The sequence below is a fragment of the Corvus cornix genome, chromosome 1A, assembly GCF_000738735.6.
Source record: "Corvus cornix cornix isolate S_Up_H32 chromosome 1A, ASM73873v5, whole genome shotgun sequence".
NCBI classification, from domain to species: domain Eukaryota; kingdom Metazoa; phylum Chordata; class Aves; order Passeriformes; family Corvidae; genus Corvus; species Corvus cornix.
In genome coordinates this window covers 14677862-14696780 of record NC_047057.1, presented here as the reverse complement: position 1 = coordinate 14696780, position 18919 = coordinate 14677862, and the positions used below count along the sequence as shown (strand labels likewise).

Sequence of the window (18919 nt, the reverse complement as noted above, 5' to 3'; positions counted from 1 at the left end):
ATCATCTGAAGAGAAAATTGTTTCATCATAAATTGCACAATGTAGGACTTCTTGCCTCTAGATAACTTGTTACTGTACATATTTTAAATAAGCTTCTTTATAAATTTTAATTTCTAAACAGTAAAAAAGATTCTAGCTTCATAACATGAATCTTAAACATTATTTATATTGCTTTATGAGAGAAGGATTGTTTATTTTTCTTAGTAGTGGTATAGTCTAGGTATGGGAAGAAATTTTAGTCTTGGGACATGCAGGGGACTTTTTTATTTTAAAGATAAATACTATTTCATCTTCATCATAGCTATCCTGAGAGGGAAAAAAACCAAACCTACAATAGCAGTGGCTTTTTGTATATAGTTTTTTCTACTTTCTGTGCTCAAACTGATATTCATTTCAAGTGGGACATAGTGGTCCTAAGGCATCTGTGATGGGAGCAGGCTACTTGCAGAAGGGAACCTTGACCTTTAGAAGGGGATAAAACTTAGTAAAAGGTTTACAGAGGAACACTCAAACGGGGAAGAACCACATTTAATCACAGCATAGAAATGCAAATTGCCATGAACAAGAATAGAATAGAATAGAAGTTGGAAGAAGGCTTACAGTCATCAAAAGAGTATGGATCTGGAAGCGTCCTCCATTGGGAGTGATAGTGGAACATTTTAAATTTGCTTTAAGCTTGCTGATTTTAAAGTGTAGTTTGATCCATCTTGGAGAGGGATTTTATTACTTCCTTGCCTGAGGAGCAAAGGGCTGGATTTGGCATCCAGCAAGACCCCCCCAGTTCTGCCTGTCTCTGTGGCAGCACACTAGCTGCTTGACATATGTGTGCAGTAACAGCTTTGCCATGGAGACTGCAGTACTTGTGTTAAAACAGGTTCTTATGCAGCCCTAAAACCAGTATCACCCAGAAACTGGCACTTCTCAAATCCTAAGCAAAGCAATGAGCCCAGAGAGAGGTAAGGCTGCCCCACAGCTGCCTGAGTCACACATGGCTGCTGAGCCCTCAGGAGCTCAGAAGGGTCAAAATGTGCCCCTCTTGCAACCCTTGGCACAGTCCTGGGATGGGTGCTGGTCCCCACAGGACTCTTGGCCATAGGACCAGCCCCAGTTCCTGCAAATGTCAGCAAGGTAACACTTTACTCAAAGGCAGAATGAAGCCAATGTAATGTAATACTGAGAAACATTTTGGCGCATCAATTAAATGCTGCAACCTGGCTGCCCTTAGCAGACTGAGTGCGCAGGCTGAGTGATATTTCACATGTTGTTGACTGCAGTAATATTTGAACCATGTACCTGAAGACAGAAATTTTCCCCATTTGTTTAATGGAGAACTTCAGGGTAGGATTGTGAGAGTGAAAAAATTTTGCTGCCTGCCAGTTATGCATAGAGCCAGAGTCCTATAAATGAGGAAATCCAGTCCTGGGAAACAGACTGTATCCATAGAATTACATCTGTATAAAATACTTTATGGTCCCTTAATCATTTATGGCTAATTCTTTCTGGATGGCAACTGCTGAAGGAGGTGGTGGAAGAGCCAATGGGAGCAGGGAGGGAGACTAGTCCTATCTCATTCCACGTTTCAGTGAAAACAGATCCAATATCCACTGGTCTGCCAAATAGCCGGTTTAGTTTTCATAGACCATAGGCATGTACCAGATGTGAATATTGGCTGTGGGCCAGTTCTAAGCAGCAAGAGTGAAATGCAGCTACCTTTCCCTTTCTCTGTGTCTTTTCATCCAAGCACTCAGGCTTCAATTCAAAAAAAGATGACTATTAATGCACATGGACCCTCCTTGCAGAGACCAGCTCTGCTGTCAGCCTTGGCCGCCTCTTGAGACAGGACATACGCTCATCATGATAGGTCCTCCCATGCCCAGACAACATGCTGCAGCCACCTGCCATCTGTCACTGGCCACAGACCTCACAGGGATCAGTTTCTGTGTCTTGAAGAAGGAAGATCTCTGCAGACATGGTACACCTGTCTCAAAGCGGGAAAAGGATCTTTGCACAGGAATTAGCAGGGCTCATTAAAAGAGCTTTAGACTAGGTTTGAAAGAGGAAAGGGATAAAACCAGGCTCACTAGAGGCAATCAGAGGGAAGAATGCCAGTGTTCGTGGGGCAGTATGCTAGCGAAGTCCTTCTGTCTGCCATCTCAGTGGAGGCAGGGGTTGGAGATCCATGTGGCAGCAAAGATGCAGGTGTTTCTGTGTTAGAAACCATGGGAACACTTATCTGTGTTAGGGGTTGTTTTGACTGTCTAGAGCTTGATGTTGGTGATAAAAGTCTTTATGGGTAAGAATCATCATGAAGGACCACAAGGCAGATACCACAGTGAGAGTCTGTTATAGACATCCAACCAGGATGAGGAGGCAGAGGAAATAGTGTATAAACAGGTGGGAGAAGTCTCACCATCACTAGTCCTTGTTCTTGTGGGGGACTTCAGTTTAACAGGTGTCTGCTGGGAATACAACTCAGCAGAAGAAAGAGTCCAGGAGGTTCCTGGAGTGTGTGGAAGAGAACTTCCTGATGCAGCTGATGAGTGAGCAAGAAAAGGAAGATGCCCTGCTGGACCTGTTCATTGTGAGCAGAGAAGGACTGGTGGGTGATGTGATGGCTGGAGATTGTCTTGGACACAGTGATACAAAATTATAGTTTTCAATACTCTTAGGAGAAAGGTGGGGATTCAGCAGAACTTCCGCCTTGAACTTCCAGAGGGCTGACTTTGGCCTGTTTAGAGGCTTACCCACAGTGTCTCTTGGGAGGCAGTCATGAAGGGCAAAGAAGTCCGGGATGGCTGAACATTCCTCAAGCAGGAAATCTTAAAGGCACAGGAGCAGGCTATCCCCACATGGCAAAAGACAAAGCAATGGGGAAGACCAGCCTGGCTGAACAGGGAGCTTTTGCTGGAATCCAGGGAAAAATGGAGGAAAAGGCAGATAACTCAGGAGGACTAAAAGGATGTTGTGATCATCCCCCTGTACTCGGCACTAGTGAAGCCACACTGCAAATCAGTTCAGTTTTGGGCCCCTCACTACAAGGAAGACAGTGAGGTGCTGGAGAGTGTCCAGAGAAGGACAATGAAGCTGATGAAGGGTGTAGAGCACAAGTCTGATGAGGAGCAGCTGAGGCAGCTGGGGGTGTTTAGCCTGGAGAAAAGAGGTCTCAGGGGACATCTTATCTGGAAGGTCTTTTCCAACCTAAACGATTCTATGGTTGTATGATTTTGCAGGTCAAAGGCAGCAATCCCAGTCCATCACCATGGGCGAGGTGTAGGTCACCAAGTCAGACAGCACTGTAAATCATCAGGTGAATGTTGGGCTCAGAGAGTCCCTTGGAATTGGCCAGGTTTTGAAAACTAAATAATAAAAGATGTGGTTTTAACTCAATTGCCTTGGGGCATTAAGTCCTTTTCAGACAATGCTGAAAGCAAGGTGAGGTACCTGGGATGGCAGTTCAAAATGAATCCCACCTGAGCTCAAGCAGTTAACTCCCATAAGTTCCCAGGTTCCTTTGTCTCTGATGTTATTTTAGTGACAGCAAGTTAAGAATGCCCTTTTTTTTTGTAGCATAGACATCTCCTCAGTTATGATTCATTTCATTCTGCTGCACAGGCTTATTGAAATTCCTCACGTCACTCACCCTCAAGGCTCACACTGTGTGAGAATGACTATAAAACTGTGCTGAAACAGAATTAATTTGGGACTTGCATTTGTTATAGTTTTTATGTAGCTGAACTTTGTTCTAGCTGGCAAAACTCAAAGTATTGTTTGATATGACCAGCGTAAAGCTTTTGATTTACAAAATTTTATTTCAATATTTGCTTTGATTTTGCCTTCACAGACTTCCCTGTTGAATAAATTTTGCCATGATAATTTTGCTTATTTGAAACTACATTTGGTTATAGGCAGCACTTTTCTGATTTACTTTTTCTCCATTTTATGACACAGGACTCGCTGTTGGTCTGGATCCACAAGGCTATGGGAATCCTGATTTCTGCTGGCTGTCTGTTCATGACACCCTGATCTGGAGTTTCGCTGGGCCCATCGTAATGGTTGTTGTTGTAAGTAGGGGAAGTTGGCATCCAGAGCTGTCTCTTCCTGCAACCTTTTCTCATATGTTTTGTCAAACAGTAGTCATGCAAAGCAACTGTGTTCTTTACATTTGAAGCAAATGTACTCGAGCTTGCATCTTTTGTTTAAATAGATACGACATGAGTTAAGCTTCTTGAAATCAGAGAGCTGATTGCCAGTACAAAGATTGCTTGTGGAGTAATGGCTGTATGGCCAGAAACCTATTTCCCATTTGCTTTGTTCCATTTTCGAAGGGTTGGTCTGTGAGCTTATTAAACAAATCAACAAAATAAGCCATAACAAGTCACTTCATCCAGAAGTCCTAAAGGAATATTAAATATTTCTGCTTTCAGGAATTTAAAAGAATGGACTGGTGTTTAACTTCTGCCTTAGAGCTTCTCCTTCAAAGTAACACCAGAAGATAAATATTTGTGGTTTCACTCTTACCTTGAATGCCAAATGCAGTTCTGGTCTCATCTCAAAAAGTATGAAGTAGACCTAGAAGCAGTGTAGGTTATGGTCAGGAGTCATCAGAGACATGGGACAGCTCCCACTGGAGAACAAACAAGTGGACTAGGAGTCTTAAGCTTAGAGAAGAGAAAGCTGCAGAGAAGGGAGAAGGAGAAGCCTTGGTTGGTCTGGAGAAAATGGCTATGGACCCAACCATTCAAGGTCTTTCCAACACAAGCAGTAGCAGGAGGCAGCAGATCCTGAAGAAACAGGAGAAGCTGCATCATTTCTCCACAGCATTTTAAGTTAGAAACTCTGAGAAACAGGACAATGGCAGTGGTAAAGCTCTGCAGAGTTTTGGAAAGTGAATGACAAGACAAATTCTCAGCATGAATATTCACTATGAGTGATTAAGTATAAATGCACCACCAACCTAGTACATCCCAGTTGACGTGGAAATGAGTGGAGACGAGAGGTTTATTCAGAGTAATTATCACTGTATGCTCTGCTAGAAAATACTCCTAAATTCTGGTTTGACCAAACTGAAACAAGGTGCTGGGCTGAGGTGGACACTGGTTTGGACAACAACAGCCATTCTCGAGTTTTTATCTTTCACTCAAGAATCTTTGCATAGGGTTGTCTTACTGAGTTTCATCCAGATCAAGTGCCAGGATGTCCTTGACTATGTTGCCTTGAAACAAGGTGAATCTTGGAATTTAGAGACCTGTAAGTTGAAGGGAAAATATTCTTGGCACCACAAACTGTTTTAGGATAAAAATTGCATTGTCATTGCAAATAGAGCTGTAACAAATGTACAGAAAGAATCCATGCTGTTATTTCAATTTCCCTTTCAGATAAACACTGTCATCTTTATACTAGCAATGAAAGCATCGTGCAGACGAAGGCAACGTTCATTTGAAAAAACAGGAGTCATGTAAGTTTGAGTTCAAAAACCTGTAGAAGTTGTGGCCAGAAATAATAAAAGACAGAATTGCCTAAAAGCAAGTTTTGGAGCAGGAAATAAAAAAGTTTTTTGGAGGAGAGTGTTGGTAAAGCCAATTGGAGCTGCTTCACCCCACCCACTCCTGGGGTTCCCTTGGAGGTCCTGTAAAGCCTCCACCAAGGTGCTCTGCAGCACCAGGTGTAGGCAGGAGAAAGGAGAAGGGAAAGATCTAGCCTCCAGATGGTATCATTGCAGTCCTTCCAGATCTCTCATTATACTCTCTACTACACTGTCACTTCACCTCTGCCTATAGCTTGCCCAGGTGGACATCAGTCTGCGTCTCCCTGTTCTTGTCCATGGCTCAGATAGGTCTCCCCTCTCAAGTGTCTGGGTTACCAGCTGTGTCATGGCAGAGACACACTGACATTCCTGTGCTGAGGGCCAGCCTGCCTGCATCCCACACTCCATGGGATGAGAGGCATCGCACGCTGCAACCTGCCACCTTCCTGAGCTGTTGTGGCAGCCTGTTCTCATTAACATCTGTTTTGCCCAAAGCTCAGGATTTACCTGTGAACCCAAATGTGATTATCTAGTGGCAAGACAGCCCCTTGGGTTTTTTGTATGAGATTTCAAATGGCTGCTTCTCGTTCTCTTTTTCAGTTCTGGCTGTAGGGTGCTGTGTACACATTAGCATGGCTTTTCCAGCCCTGGTGTCCCTGGAGCTGTAGTCTTTGTGGTTCTCTGAACCCTAACACTAAACTTAATGAAAACTAGAATCTGAGGGTGAGCTCACCAGCAACATGGGTGGCCCAGTTAATAAAAGTGTGGAAGGAGCAATGCTGGTGCAGTGCCGTGCTCCCCTTGGCATGCCCTTTCCAGCCCCAGTTTCCATGCAGCTGTCAGCTTTGTGGGACTCTGAACCCTACCCTGACTCCATTAACGTGCAGGGGTTGAGGATGACATCCAAATCTCCCTAAACCAAGGAGTATAATTGCTACCTAATGGCAGCAATTTTACTCGTAATATAAAACTTCTGCTACTGTATTTGTTTCTGTCTTTTGAAAGTGTCTGTGGAAATTGTATTTTTAAGAAAACAAATATTCCCTGAGTGCCCTTGATTCAAAACCTCTGGTAGTAATGTTGGAAAGGAATGTGAGAGTGAGGTTGACAAACTGAAATGAGATGGACATGGCCATTTACTGCCCAGATGTGTTCCTCAGAGTCATCAAGGCTGAACAGCAAGGGCTTGGAAAACAGTCAGATTTGTTTGAAGAAAGTCTTGGAAATGAACTTGAAAAGAAATCACGTTTTTAACATGAATATGCTAAGCTGTGGAGTATTGCTGTGAGAGAGTTGGAAACTGGGACCTGGTGAACACTGCCCTAATTCTCCCAAAGGGCTTTTCCAGTTGCTGAGTTGTTGGGCACATAACAGCACCCATGGGGAGAAGTGTATCTCTTGTGTGCCATCACACTGCAAATGTCCATCTGTGTTTGCTTTACAGCTCTGTGCTGCGGACAGCATTCCTGCTCCTGCTGCTTATCAGTGCCACGTGGCTCCTGGGGCTCATGGCGGTCAACAGCGACGTCATGACATTTCACTATCTCTTTGCCATTTTCAGCTGCCTGCAGGTAAGTTGGATGGCATCTTGTCTGTGGCAGACCTTGGTGAGCACACTGCTTGCACCCAGACCTCCAAAAACCTGCTCAACATGAGCTAACTTAAGAAAATCAGAGATCTCAAGTGCAATTTTTGCTTTCTTTTCTCAAAGAGTGGGGTTTTTTTAACCAAAACTATAATTCGGTGTAATTACATCTTTTGCTTTTAGTCATTCTAAAGATAAGTGCATTACTATAGTAACCTGTGACAGTAGACAGGTATACCTCTGTCTTTCTAGTGACAAAGTCGTTGTTACTGTGTTCTGTGTGCTCATTGTTAAGTCATTCTGTTGCTACCACAAACAAGAGACTGTTATATTACACCCAGAGTCGATGGCTCCAAGTTCAAGGCTTTCACAAATGAAAAAAAGAGACAAGTAATGATTTTCAAATACAATGCGAGTTGTATTAGGGTTTTCCTGGGTTGCCTGTCCCAGTTTGCACAATTGTTGAATAAAGATGCAGAAAAGAGTTATTTGTAGGAGACCTGGCATGGAAGTAGTCACAGAGCTTCATGTCGGTCACAATTTGAATGTGACCAAGGATGGCAGTAACTGTCCTCTCAAGTGTCTGCAGTACTAAAACAGCTACTGTAGGACACTCTTTCAGCTGCAGCACAACAGCCACAACTTGCATCCACAGAGAAAAAAAAGTCTGATGGGTCTCCTTTGGAGATGGCTGTCAGTGCCCTGGAAGTACAGCAGATAGCTCAGCTTGGAGCAAGGTTATTTTGCCGCTGCAACTGGTGTGCTCTGAAATAAATGCACCTACTCTGGCTGTAAAACCAGGCTTCCACAAATCTAAAATTAAATTAAATTAAACATAAACCTGATGAGAGGGACAAAGATCAGCAGCTGGAATTCTCCAAACTTGCCCAGAGAGGTACAGTGGTATGTGGCATTTCACATCACTGCCTTCTTTGAACTTGTATTTTTAAAGAGACATTTATGTGAATTTTATTAATGAATAATCCCAAAGTGCTAGTGCCAGCTAAAATCACATTTGCTCGAATGTTTAGAAAGTGAGCTTGAAGTTTAAAGTTACTCTGAGTCAATTGCTTTGGCTGAAATAATGAAATTCAGGCTTCTTATGATGTTGGTACAGCTGCAACTTCATGAGTATTGGCTTTTCTATACTGTATGTCCAACCAAAGTTGGTAACTATTTGGCAGCTGCATTAATTCCCTCAGAGCAAATACATCTGAAGGCAGACACGTGTGTGTGCCCTGCCCCCAGCAAAAGCTGTTAATGTGTGTTCCTGGCAGCCAACAATTGCCCAGCCCGGGGGACTTCACTGATTTTCCCATCAGAGGTATTGCTTAACCAAGGAACTTAGACGACAAAAGTTGGGACCTCTCTGCCCCCAGTACATCTTCACATCTCACAAGGCTTTCTAAAATTCTCTTAGACACAGTATTAAGGGCTCCTTTCACAGAAGTTGCCCATTTCCAGAGGCTTTCACTAAAGGCTGTGATATTTTTCACGTGCTGCTATTGATTTTTTCTCATCATCTGTGTAAAAGCTCTAAAATCCCAAATTCTAAAATTCCTGTGATGTTTTCTAGTGGGACATTCAGGTTCCCTTTGGATTTCTTCCCAAATCAAGCTGTGCTCTGTAAATTCTGGAGAAACACATCTTTGTGTATATTTTCCCAGGCCTTTAATGCACATTTGAACTTGGAATCAAATTATGAAGAAGTGCTAGGAGATCAGTCAATGCCATTTCAGTCAAAGAAAGAAAATAGTTATTGCTTTTGAAATACACCATCATGGACTACAAATTAGAATTCAGGGGTTGTTTCAGAATGGGTGTTCTCCAATATCCATATTTGCAATGTGGTAGTAGCGAATCATTTACATTTTCCTCTCTCTAAAATTGTCCAGGGGCTGTTCATTTTCTTCTTCCACTGCGTATTTAACAAAGAAGTCAGAAAGCACTTGAAGAACACTTTAACTGGAAAGAAACCTCTTCCAGATGATTCCACTGCAACAAGAGCTACATTATTAACTGTAAGAAAAAAGCATTGGGAGAAAAACCATCCTTTTTGCTGGTAGAAGTTACCTAAAATAAACTTATAGGTGGCTTGCCTGTAATAAGTGAACTGAATGATTGCTTTCAGTGACTTCTACAAAGATTACTGATGGCCTCTCTCAAAAGTTTTGATTATTATTTTAATTTAAACCTTTGAGAGAAAATAATTATTTTCCCTGGTGTCAAAACCCATTTGGTTCTTTGAAACTTCGTACATTTGTGGGTAACATGAGCTTCTGGAAGGATCATTCACTAATGCTTTATGTCTTTTTTTTTCCCTTTCAGCGATCTCTGAACTGTAACAACACATATATAGAAGAGCCAAACATGTATCGCACAACTATGGGAGAATCCACTGTCTCCCTAGAAAGCACCGTCAGGTCAGCCAAGAGCCACAATAGCTACCTTGCTTATATTCTCAGGTAATCCGGTGGCAGGTGCATGGCTTTCAGGTGCTTGCCTTTCCCTTTTTTATTGCTCTTGTGGAAACCAGAAATCTGGTTCAAATGCTACTTGATTTATGTCTTAACAGTTCTGTTTCATGTGACTGTCATTTTCTTTGGTGCATTTTCTGTTGCATGTGTCTTTGGGGCAGGGTTCTGGCAGTGCAGAGGTTAACCTAAGAGTGAGGTTACCTATATGGGCTATGCTGCTTGCCTGTTGCAATTCAGATGTGTCTCAAGGAGCACAGTTTAGCTCATTAGCTTTAGGGTTTTTCAGAGTGTGATTCATGTGGCACAAGGTAGATAACTAGATCAGGATAACCTTTGTCTCACTGTAAAGTGACCACTGGACAGTCAAGCACAGGCTGGCTGGCATCCCCTGAAGCTGTCTGTATGTCTGCCTTGTTGTTAAGAACAGTAAAGTGACCAAGAAAGTTGTCCTCTGTTTTTCTTCTCAAAGGGACGAGGCTGCTCATAAACTCAGTGGATCCTCAAGTCAAGCAAGGGCTGGTCAGACTGAAGCAGATTCCTCCATTTTTCATAGGAATCCGTCCAAATCCCATGGTAAGAATAATTTCTAAATGCTTTGACCCATTTGTGCACCTTCTCCTTCTCAGCACTTTCTCCGAAGTCTTCTGTAACAGGAAGAATAATTACAATAATTAGATGTTCTCATTCTGATTATGCTGTTGGCATAACAAGCTGTGTAATGGCTGCCTTACAAGGAAATCCTGGAATGGAAATATCATATATCTGCTGCTTGTGATGGTTTAATTTTTATCTGATGCTGTCACAGCTGTTGACAGTTTATGGAGTCCCCTTTCTTTCTCACAAATTATGTACTGTTGCTTTTGATTTTTAGTTGGAGAAATTTTAATGTTTGAGACCTTGGGGCAATATTCTCCTTTACTTGTCTGTGGTTTGTACAAAAAAAATGAGAAGTGCCTCTTGTCTGATTTCCTTTCATTTTGGTCTTGACATTCAATTTTGTTGCCTTGTAGCAGTTTTTAAGTTAAGTGCATTTCAGATTCCTGGTATTTCTAGGTATCTTATTTTGCCTGTGTGTTGTGTTCATTGAGATCCAATAGAGTTACTGTTCTGCATGTTAAATAGGGAAAAATGTGCTCCCACTCTGTCCTGCACATCCTGCCCACTAGCTGAGCCGAGTGGTTGTGCTTCCCAATGGTTGTGCTGCAGTCCCTCTGCATTTATCCTAGGTACACTTACAGATGTAAGAGCTCATTCCTGGCACGGCCTGAACCAGATGCCTGCCTTTCCTTCCTCCTTGTGCATTTGTCAGATAGATCTGTTCAGCTGCTATTTACACTTCCATCACTGTGTTTCCCCTGTCCACCTTTGCAGAGCATGATTCAGACTCTGACAGCGAGCTGTCCCTCGATGAACACAGCAGTTCTTACGCCTCCTCCCATTCATCGGACAGCGAGGAAGATGGACTCGAGATGGAGAAGAAGTGGAACACATCTACTTCCAAAAACAATGAACATGGCCCACTCCACAGCACACCCAAAGGTACTCCCAGTGCGAGGGGAGGGCAGTGGTGCACTAAAGTAGCTTTGGATTAGATGGGATGCATTTGCCACACTACCGTGCAGCTGAGGCAGCATCTCTACCTCTGCACCTTGCTTTGGTAGAGATCCTTGTTTCCAGCTTAGAGACCTTTCTTCTTCCAAAGGCTTGTTCCCAGGGGTGACTGAGTACTGAATGCTGAACACCCTAAAGCAGAGTGAGCTTTGCAGGCAGGTCCCCAAAGCATTTGGACATGGCATTACCAAGCCAGCAATATCTCATGAAGAAGAGGAGAAAGAAGCCACTTGTTTTGCAGGCAGGGGGAGGAAATGTCTGCCTCTCCTCATACAATAAAGGCATGTGTATCCAGTGGTGTTGGGGAGGTCCTGGACCTAAAGAGTTGGAAATCATTGACCATTAATATAATTTCTGTGTGACAGGGTGCAGGCATTTCTAAGCATTGTTGATACTGTCCTAATGAAATACAACTTTGAATGACAAACATCCAGGCTGTGTGCAGAGGCTCTTCACAGATACAGCACAGGGTGCCTTGGGTACCCTCAGCCTTCAGAAACCAACTTCCCCAAGGAAGGATCTCTGACCCTGGAGAGCTGAGAAGGCAGGTTTGCCTCACAGTTCTCCTTAATGGAGCTGGCAACCTTGCTCTGGGAAGGGTTTGGACATCCTGTCATCCTACCAGGTGATTTTTTTGGGGATTTAATGCACCCTGAGGGCAGTGCAGTCCATCAAGGACCAACTGAAGGATTGCTCTGGTTTGACACACAGCTCCTCTCCAGCCACAGATGCCAGGCAGTGGTTGAGAGAACATACCAAAAGTGGTTTTCGAGCTAGTGTTTTTTTGCATTGCAGTTGATACCCTTCCCAATCATGTGAAACCCTATTGGCCCACAGAATGCGTATCAGCCAGCGATGGCGAGGACCCCAGCAGGAAACAAAAACTCAAAGTAGAGACCAAGGTCAACGTAGAGCTTCACAGGGAAAACCAGGTGAACCACAGCAATGAAGCACCACAGGACAAGGAGAACGAAGGGCAGCAGAAGGAGAACAGACCTCTGGCCCACCAGAATAACCAGCAGCCGGAGCAGAGGAAAGGTAACACAGCCTCACAGTTGGATTGGGAGACCGGAGGGTTAATGAGCATTAATTAGTTTAAAAGGTAGCTCTGTCAGGGAAGAACACTTTCCAAATGGCTCCAATCTGTGTAGCCAGATACACCGTGGGAAGCTAGTGGGTAGTTGCTGCAGTCTGATCTTTTGGTTATGAAATAAAGTGCCAAACTAGAAGTCTTAGTAAGAAATAGAGAACGTAACATCTTGCATGCGCTCAGCTTGATAAATGAAATGACTGATACACTTAAAAAATTTTATTATTCCCTCTTTTCCTTAACAGGCATCTTAAAAAATAAAGTTACCTACCCTCCCCCACTGGTGGATAAGAATATGAAGAATCGTTTGCGGGAAAAGCTGTCGGATTACAATCAGAGCACAATCTCATCCAGGACTACTTCCCTAGGGACAAATGAGGGGGTCCGCTCTCCTTCAGACTTGGGGGTAACAGTAAAAAATGTTCGGAGGGAGCAGTCTCGAGACCAGCTCAATGGCATGGCCATGAACCTCCACGTGGGAACAGGACATGCTGACACCTCAGACTCAGAGTAAGTGTCACATTGGGATGCCCTGGCTGACCTCCTATGGTCTCTCCCTTCACCTTCCAATCCCAGACTCACACATGAGCAAAAATTTCCTCTGGTGATTGCCCAGAGTCCTTCACCAGTAACTGTCTTGATGGTTTGCCCATACCATGTCCCCAGGCCATGGTGTTTCAGTCATGAGAAGGCCAAAACAGGTATCACAGGCAAGGTGCCAGGACAGAGACCTGCTACTGGGCCACCCTGGCATGCTCTGAACTGGCAGGCTGATGTGGTACTGGCACACTTGGACAGGAGCAGCCTCACTCTGCCCTGCCACCCTGCCGGGGCTTGGCTGGGGAAAGGGACAAGGCTGTGGGGAGCATGGTGTGAGTGTCCATGTCTCAGAGGGCAGAGGGAAACCATGGCTGAGGCAGGAGATCCCAAGGCTGGAGAGAAAAACCAAGCTACCAATCCTAAATTGGCAATCAGTGTGTGAATTTATCATTGTAAACTAAATCAAATATAAACAAAAGGCTGAGCAAGCTCTCAGCCAAAGGGAATTCTCAGAAACCTCATTACTCATCATTGATAATTCTTGCATTTCAAATTAAGACAACAGCCATATGTAAAGTCTATGCAAACATTTTATTCATATAGTCTCATTCTTTATTAACATGAATAATAGTCTTATTCTTTCACCAAACCGAGAGAAAAATTCTCACCCAGCTTTAACTCTAGCACTATCTCACCAGGTTTTAAATATGCCTGTTGTCTGGGTGCACAGACCATTCCCAGCTCACTATAAAAGCACATCTTTGGATTGCTGGGAGTTGGCTGATGAAATAGATCCTGGTTAGGCAGGAAACACGGATGTTTTGAGTAAGCCATAACTACCTGCTGCTACCAGGTAACACAGTCATTACTGGGGAATAACTGGCCAGCTTGCACTAAGCAACTGTGTTATCTATGCACCTTTGGCATAATGGAAAGCTCTGCTGTTGGCAGCAGACTGCACGAATCTGTCCGATACACCAGGCTTCTAACAGCTTGTAAGATCTGTATGTGAACCTTGCATCCTCAGTGAAGCATTAGCCAAATACAGACTCTCTGTAGAATTTCCTCTAAAGCATTTCTCTTGTGTACTACCTGGAACTGTTTCTCTCAGGTGGTCTTCCCCTCCAAGACAGCATCCCCCCTGCAAGCATTGGTTTGGCAAGGCATGGTAACTTCACAGGTTTAGGTGGGTTTGGGTGGAGCAGTTTGCCTGTACCTGTTTAACCCTAAACCTGCATGATCACTTCTTCTCACTAACAGAGGCAGTAATGAAACTTCAATTTGAACCATCAGGAAATTGTGATCCCCTCTGCACGGTTCTGACTCCTCGCCACGGCGTCGCCGCCTGCCCGCCTCGGACTTCATCAGAGAGGCCACACGGTGAGGAGGATGAGGTGGGCATCGATTCCCACGTGGTTTCATGTTCTGGCAGACTCCTGACTGCTCCTGGCACAGCCACAGTGCCCGGCTGCACTTGCAATAAGGGCGCTGTGTGGTACGCTCCTCCCGCAGGAACCCGTGCCGAAAACACGGAAACGGCCGCAGGGATGCCCTGTGTTGGATGGATATCTGTGCACGGTGCAGACAGTGCTGCAGGGGTTGCTTTTTGCAGGGGAGAACCAAGGAAAAACACATTGTTATCCTAGAGGACCTACAATAAGGCAATCCATCAGCCTGAAGACAAGCACTAGGACGTGTCTCTTGTGGAGTTTTGATGGCTGTAGTGTGAACCCTTGAGGCTGCTGGGCTCCAGGAGGAATATCCCAACAAGTGTCCTTTGGTTTCTATGCCACCATCTCTGTCCACCCCCCTACGGACACGTCGTCTTAAGAAAAAAAAATCCTTTATATATATATAAAAAGTGTAGATACTTTTATATATTTTGTATGGTGTTGCTAAAGAAAAAGTTCCTTTGTATATTTTACATTTATACTGATCTTCTTAATTTGATAATAGGAAATCAATTAAAAAGATGTTTTGATATTTTTTATATGAACATTGCACAATTTTACTTGAATTTGGCGTTTGATAAGTAACTGAGGTTTGCCTGGAAGCCACCTTCAGACACGATGCAGTTTTCAAAGTAATACAGTAAATTACATCAAAATCCATGACTATAATTTATAAGTTTTGTTAACAGATTTTGGAACACTTTAAGGGCACAGTATCTTTTTCTCATAACCTTCTAAAACCCACAAAAATTTGTTTTCTGCATTTTTTTGGTAGTTTGATCTCTTCTCACAAGTTCATTGACATGTTCAGGAACTGAACTTCAGGACGCATATCTTTGTGTAAGGTTTCAACTCAGTCCTTGTCTGGAAGAAGTCAAATCAGTATTTCCCTTACCAAGAACAAGAAAATTAAGTGGTGTGGTTGTGTGGTAGGTTTTTACCTTGGTCAGGCTCTGCAACAAACCAGCACTCTGCATGTCCCAGGGAGAGGGCCCTCCTTCCATGGGCAAGTTCTGCCTCAGGTGCAGTATTTTTTTTTTCTCTCTTCTCACTGGATTCAGCACATCTAATCAAAGCAGAAATAGAAGACTTTAAAGATGTCCAGATTTCACTGTCCAGCTCTTTGACAAAACCCTGGCCTTCCTGGTGCTTCAAAAAGCACATGGAAGGCTTAAGGTTTCACGTTTCCCATAAAATGTGCTGGTTTCACAAGTATCAGAAAGTTAAGCGTGACCTGTCTGCTGTCTTCACCTTCCTGCAATGTTTACAAAAAAAAGGAAGAGTAAGATGTGAAAAAGTTTGCATCCAACAGTGTTAGGCAGAGCTCAGCCGGTGGCTCCTCGTGGTGGGAATATGTGACTCCAAGGATGACAGTGGTGTGGCTGTGCCTGCTCTCTGCCAGTAAGGCTTTCAGGAGCTCCGTGCTCACCACAGCAGCCCTTTTGGGGAAATACTGGCTATTGTTTGTGCAAATGTGTGTGTGAAAGGGAAGAAATAGAAAATCAGGCTAAATAAAATGCAGGAGTTGAGGAAAAGATGAAAAACAGTATACTGTAATCTTGGTTTCATTATATTCCTATGCATTTTCAAAAGTATCAAGGAAGCCTTTAGAAGGGGAGAGGGAGGAAGGATGCTGTTCCTTTAAAAATTATGCAACATACTGTATGACATTTTCTGACAGAAAAGAATTTTGAATGTTTTAAGGGTCTGGCACTTGGCTGTGTGCTCAGGCATTGTGTATAACCCATGCTAGTTGTTCTTACATCTGTGTATGTATATTTTGTCCCAGTGAGATGTAGGTAGTTTTTATTTTGATCAGAATTGTTGCAGTAAATGAGGGTCAGTTGTATTAATGACAAAAAAATTAAACCTATTTTTATGACTTTTTAAAAGCTTTATGGCAGATTAGACACTGGAAGTTTGTTTGGTTTTTTTAACAAATGTATATTTATTAATGTGCAGAACACTGGAATTGCAGCACAGATGAAAGGAGAATTTACAATAAATTAAGAAATTTTTTTGGACTTGTATTCTTCCTCTGGTTGTTTATTTTTAAGTGCGGATGCTGAGGGTCCAAATGGCATTTCCTGGGGTTTAGAAAGTAGCAGGAGCGGGAACATACGGATACCCATCTCTCTCACTGAGGCAGCAGAGGCTGTAAAGCACCAGCCAGGCAATGCACACACCCCGCTGCCAGCCCAGGACCCTGTGCTGGCACAGGGTGCCAGAACTGCATCACATTTCAGTCCAAACCTGCGGCATTTTTCAGACATGGGACATGGCCTGTGGAAGAGAAATGCCCTCTGCTAACCCAGAGCAAAGCAGGTCACCAGGAAAGCACCAGATTTAGAAAAGGACGTGTGAGAGCAGCCAGGGGAGTGGCAGCCAGCCCAGCCCACAACAGCCTGCAGTGAGCGACAAGGACCTTCTCCAATGGTCTGTGCTCCGTCCTTGGCTCTCCCAAGCCAGCTGAGGCTGAGCTGTGGTCCTGCTCACTCAGTCCTTTTCAGGCTGTTGTGCAAGTCCTCATTCATAGATCTCATAAGGCCCAGCAGTGACCTGCACATGTCTGTCAGCTTTCTGGAAATAAAAGTATTTCTCAGTATCAACCGGCCAGGGTGAAGCCAGGTGGAGGGAGCCTCGCTACTGATTTAGGGGCAAAATCAAATCTTCAGGATCTTCATTTTGGAAACAGCTCCACCAAAACTTGCCACTAAACAAACTCAAGTAATTAGCCCAAGGGGAAACTGTTTTGAATTCTATTGTACAAGTGCATTATTTGGGGGAACACAGAGTTTTTTCTGAAGTACTAGTTCACTTTTCTGTGGAGAAGCAGAAATAAGCCTCAGGCTTTCACATAAGCAGGTTAGTTGAGGCAGAGACCAGCCTATGATCCTGTCTCCAGCAGTGACCTACAGCAGATGTTTAGAAAAAGAGGATTATCAGCCACACATTACCTGGCAAGGTGGCCCCAGCAGGGTCCACAGCCCCCAGCTCTCTGCAGCTCAAGGCAGAGGCAGGAGTTGTGCTTGTCTCCAGCAAACCATGTTTTTCCCTCATACATCTCTCCTGTTGTGTTTCAGACCCATTTAAACTTCTACTACACAGTGGGCTGCCTGATTCAGTCACAAGCAGTAAGAAAAATACCTTCCTTCAGCTTCATTCCCATCCCCTACCATGGACACCTTTGCTGCTTGCAGCAGGAGAGGCAGTGAGAATCATCTCTCATCTTCTCCAGGTCAAAGAGAGAGACAGGCTCTGTCCTAGAGCACTTGGGTAATCTCTTTCCAGCTGAGCAGCTTGGATCTCTGCAATTGTTCCATGTGCAGAAACACTGCTGTACCTTTTACCTTCCTTCTTGCTCTTCTTCAGCCCATTACCAGGTTAAATATAGACTTTTTGGGGTGGCAGAGAGAGAAGAGACCAGAGCAGACCACAAAATGCAAGCAGTAGGCCTGCCAACACTCACCAAAAAAAAAAGAAAAAAAAATTTAAAAAAATCTCCATTCACTTTTCCCATCCTAATCTTTATAATGACATTTGGCCTAAGCAAATTATAAGAAAAAATTTCCAGAAGAGATGCACCATTGGCAGCAGCATGGCATGGTAAGGCTGCAGTAACATAAGCAGTCATGTACCCCAGCCCCTTCAACAACAGTATACTCAAATATATTCAAATATACTCAGGGATCTGTCTAAAAGTCTTAAAAATCCTAACTGATAATTCCAGTACATCTGCCAATAGCCTGCAGTAGCATTTCCGAGGATAATGAGTTAGTTTGTCTGAATCCTTATGTTGTGCTTAGGCACACAGCCTGCTCAGCCACAGAGGATGCTCCTGCCAAGGTCTGGGGGATCACAGAAAGGAGATTCCCAGCAGCCCTGGGAAGATGTCACTACTGTCCACACCAACACCACACCCACAGCGCCAGGAGCAGTCTAGGATGCATTTGGGCCTCAGCCTCACAGGTTCTACTCTGCCTTTATGCTCCTGTTCTCACATGTGCAACTCACTTCTCGTCCCTTAAAGAAGCAATTTGTACTAGACTCGTTTTCCATTTTAGTCTATTGGTTTTTGAATCCATCCTCCAGTTTCTCATACTCATTTTGGATTTTAGTCCTGTCCATGAGGATGCCTGGAGGCAGCATCTGCAACCTTTACTAGCTACCTTACATCTCATCATTCAAACCATGAATGAAAATATCAAACAAAACTAAGCCCAAGAGGGCTTTTCAAACACTTCTGTTCTTGCCAAGCAAGTTTTGCACCTACCTCATATCAATTAACGTCAGTCTGCACTGACAGTGTTTTGTGTATGAGAACAGAGTGTGGGGCAGTATCAAACTATTTACTGAAGACATGTTCCATCTGCTGCTGCTGCTCCTTTATCCACCATGCCAGGCACTGTATTAAAGAAAATTAGATTAATCTGAAGTGTGTGTGGCAAAGAGACCGTGTTAATTCATCATTGTCTTCTAAATACTTCAAAGCATTTGTAAGTGCCCCCAGGAGCCCCCTGGAGCTCAGTGCTGTGCCGGTGTGTCCCCTTCTGCCTTGGTCAGACATCTGCTGCCATCCTTCTGCTCAAAGACAGCTCTGAATAGAGTATCCACAGCTTCAAACTCACATTTTTCATAGTC

At 43.8% G+C, this 18919-nt stretch overlaps 1 protein-coding gene across 5 annotated transcripts in view; it reads left to right on the top strand.

Moving 5' to 3' along the window:
* CELSR1 (cadherin EGF LAG seven-pass G-type receptor 1) overlaps nucleotides 1–16302 on the top strand; it is a 167032-nt gene extending 150730 nt beyond the window's left edge. For 2 of the 5 annotated variants that reach the window (XM_010395590.3, XM_019283621.2), the window contains exons 26-35: nucleotides 3949–4061; nucleotides 5376–5455; nucleotides 6969–7095; nucleotides 9005–9130; nucleotides 9438–9574; nucleotides 10056–10159; nucleotides 10958–11125; nucleotides 11993–12235; nucleotides 12533–12797; nucleotides 14088–16302. In XM_010395590.3, coding sequence (XP_010393892.1) covers nucleotides 3949–4061; nucleotides 5376–5455; nucleotides 6969–7095; nucleotides 9005–9130; nucleotides 9438–9574; nucleotides 10056–10159; nucleotides 10958–11125; nucleotides 11993–12235; nucleotides 12533–12797; nucleotides 14088–14112 — 1388 coding nt within the window. In that variant the 3' untranslated portion in view covers nucleotides 14113–16302. The remainder of the gene's footprint in view (nucleotides 1–3948; nucleotides 4062–5375; nucleotides 5456–6968; nucleotides 7096–9004; nucleotides 9131–9437; nucleotides 9575–10055; nucleotides 10160–10957; nucleotides 11126–11992; nucleotides 12236–12532; nucleotides 12798–14087) is intronic. The other 3 variants (XM_010395593.3, XM_010395591.3, XM_010395592.3) reach the window with 2 other exon arrangements.
* Nucleotides 16303–18919: the final 2617 nt, after the last annotated feature.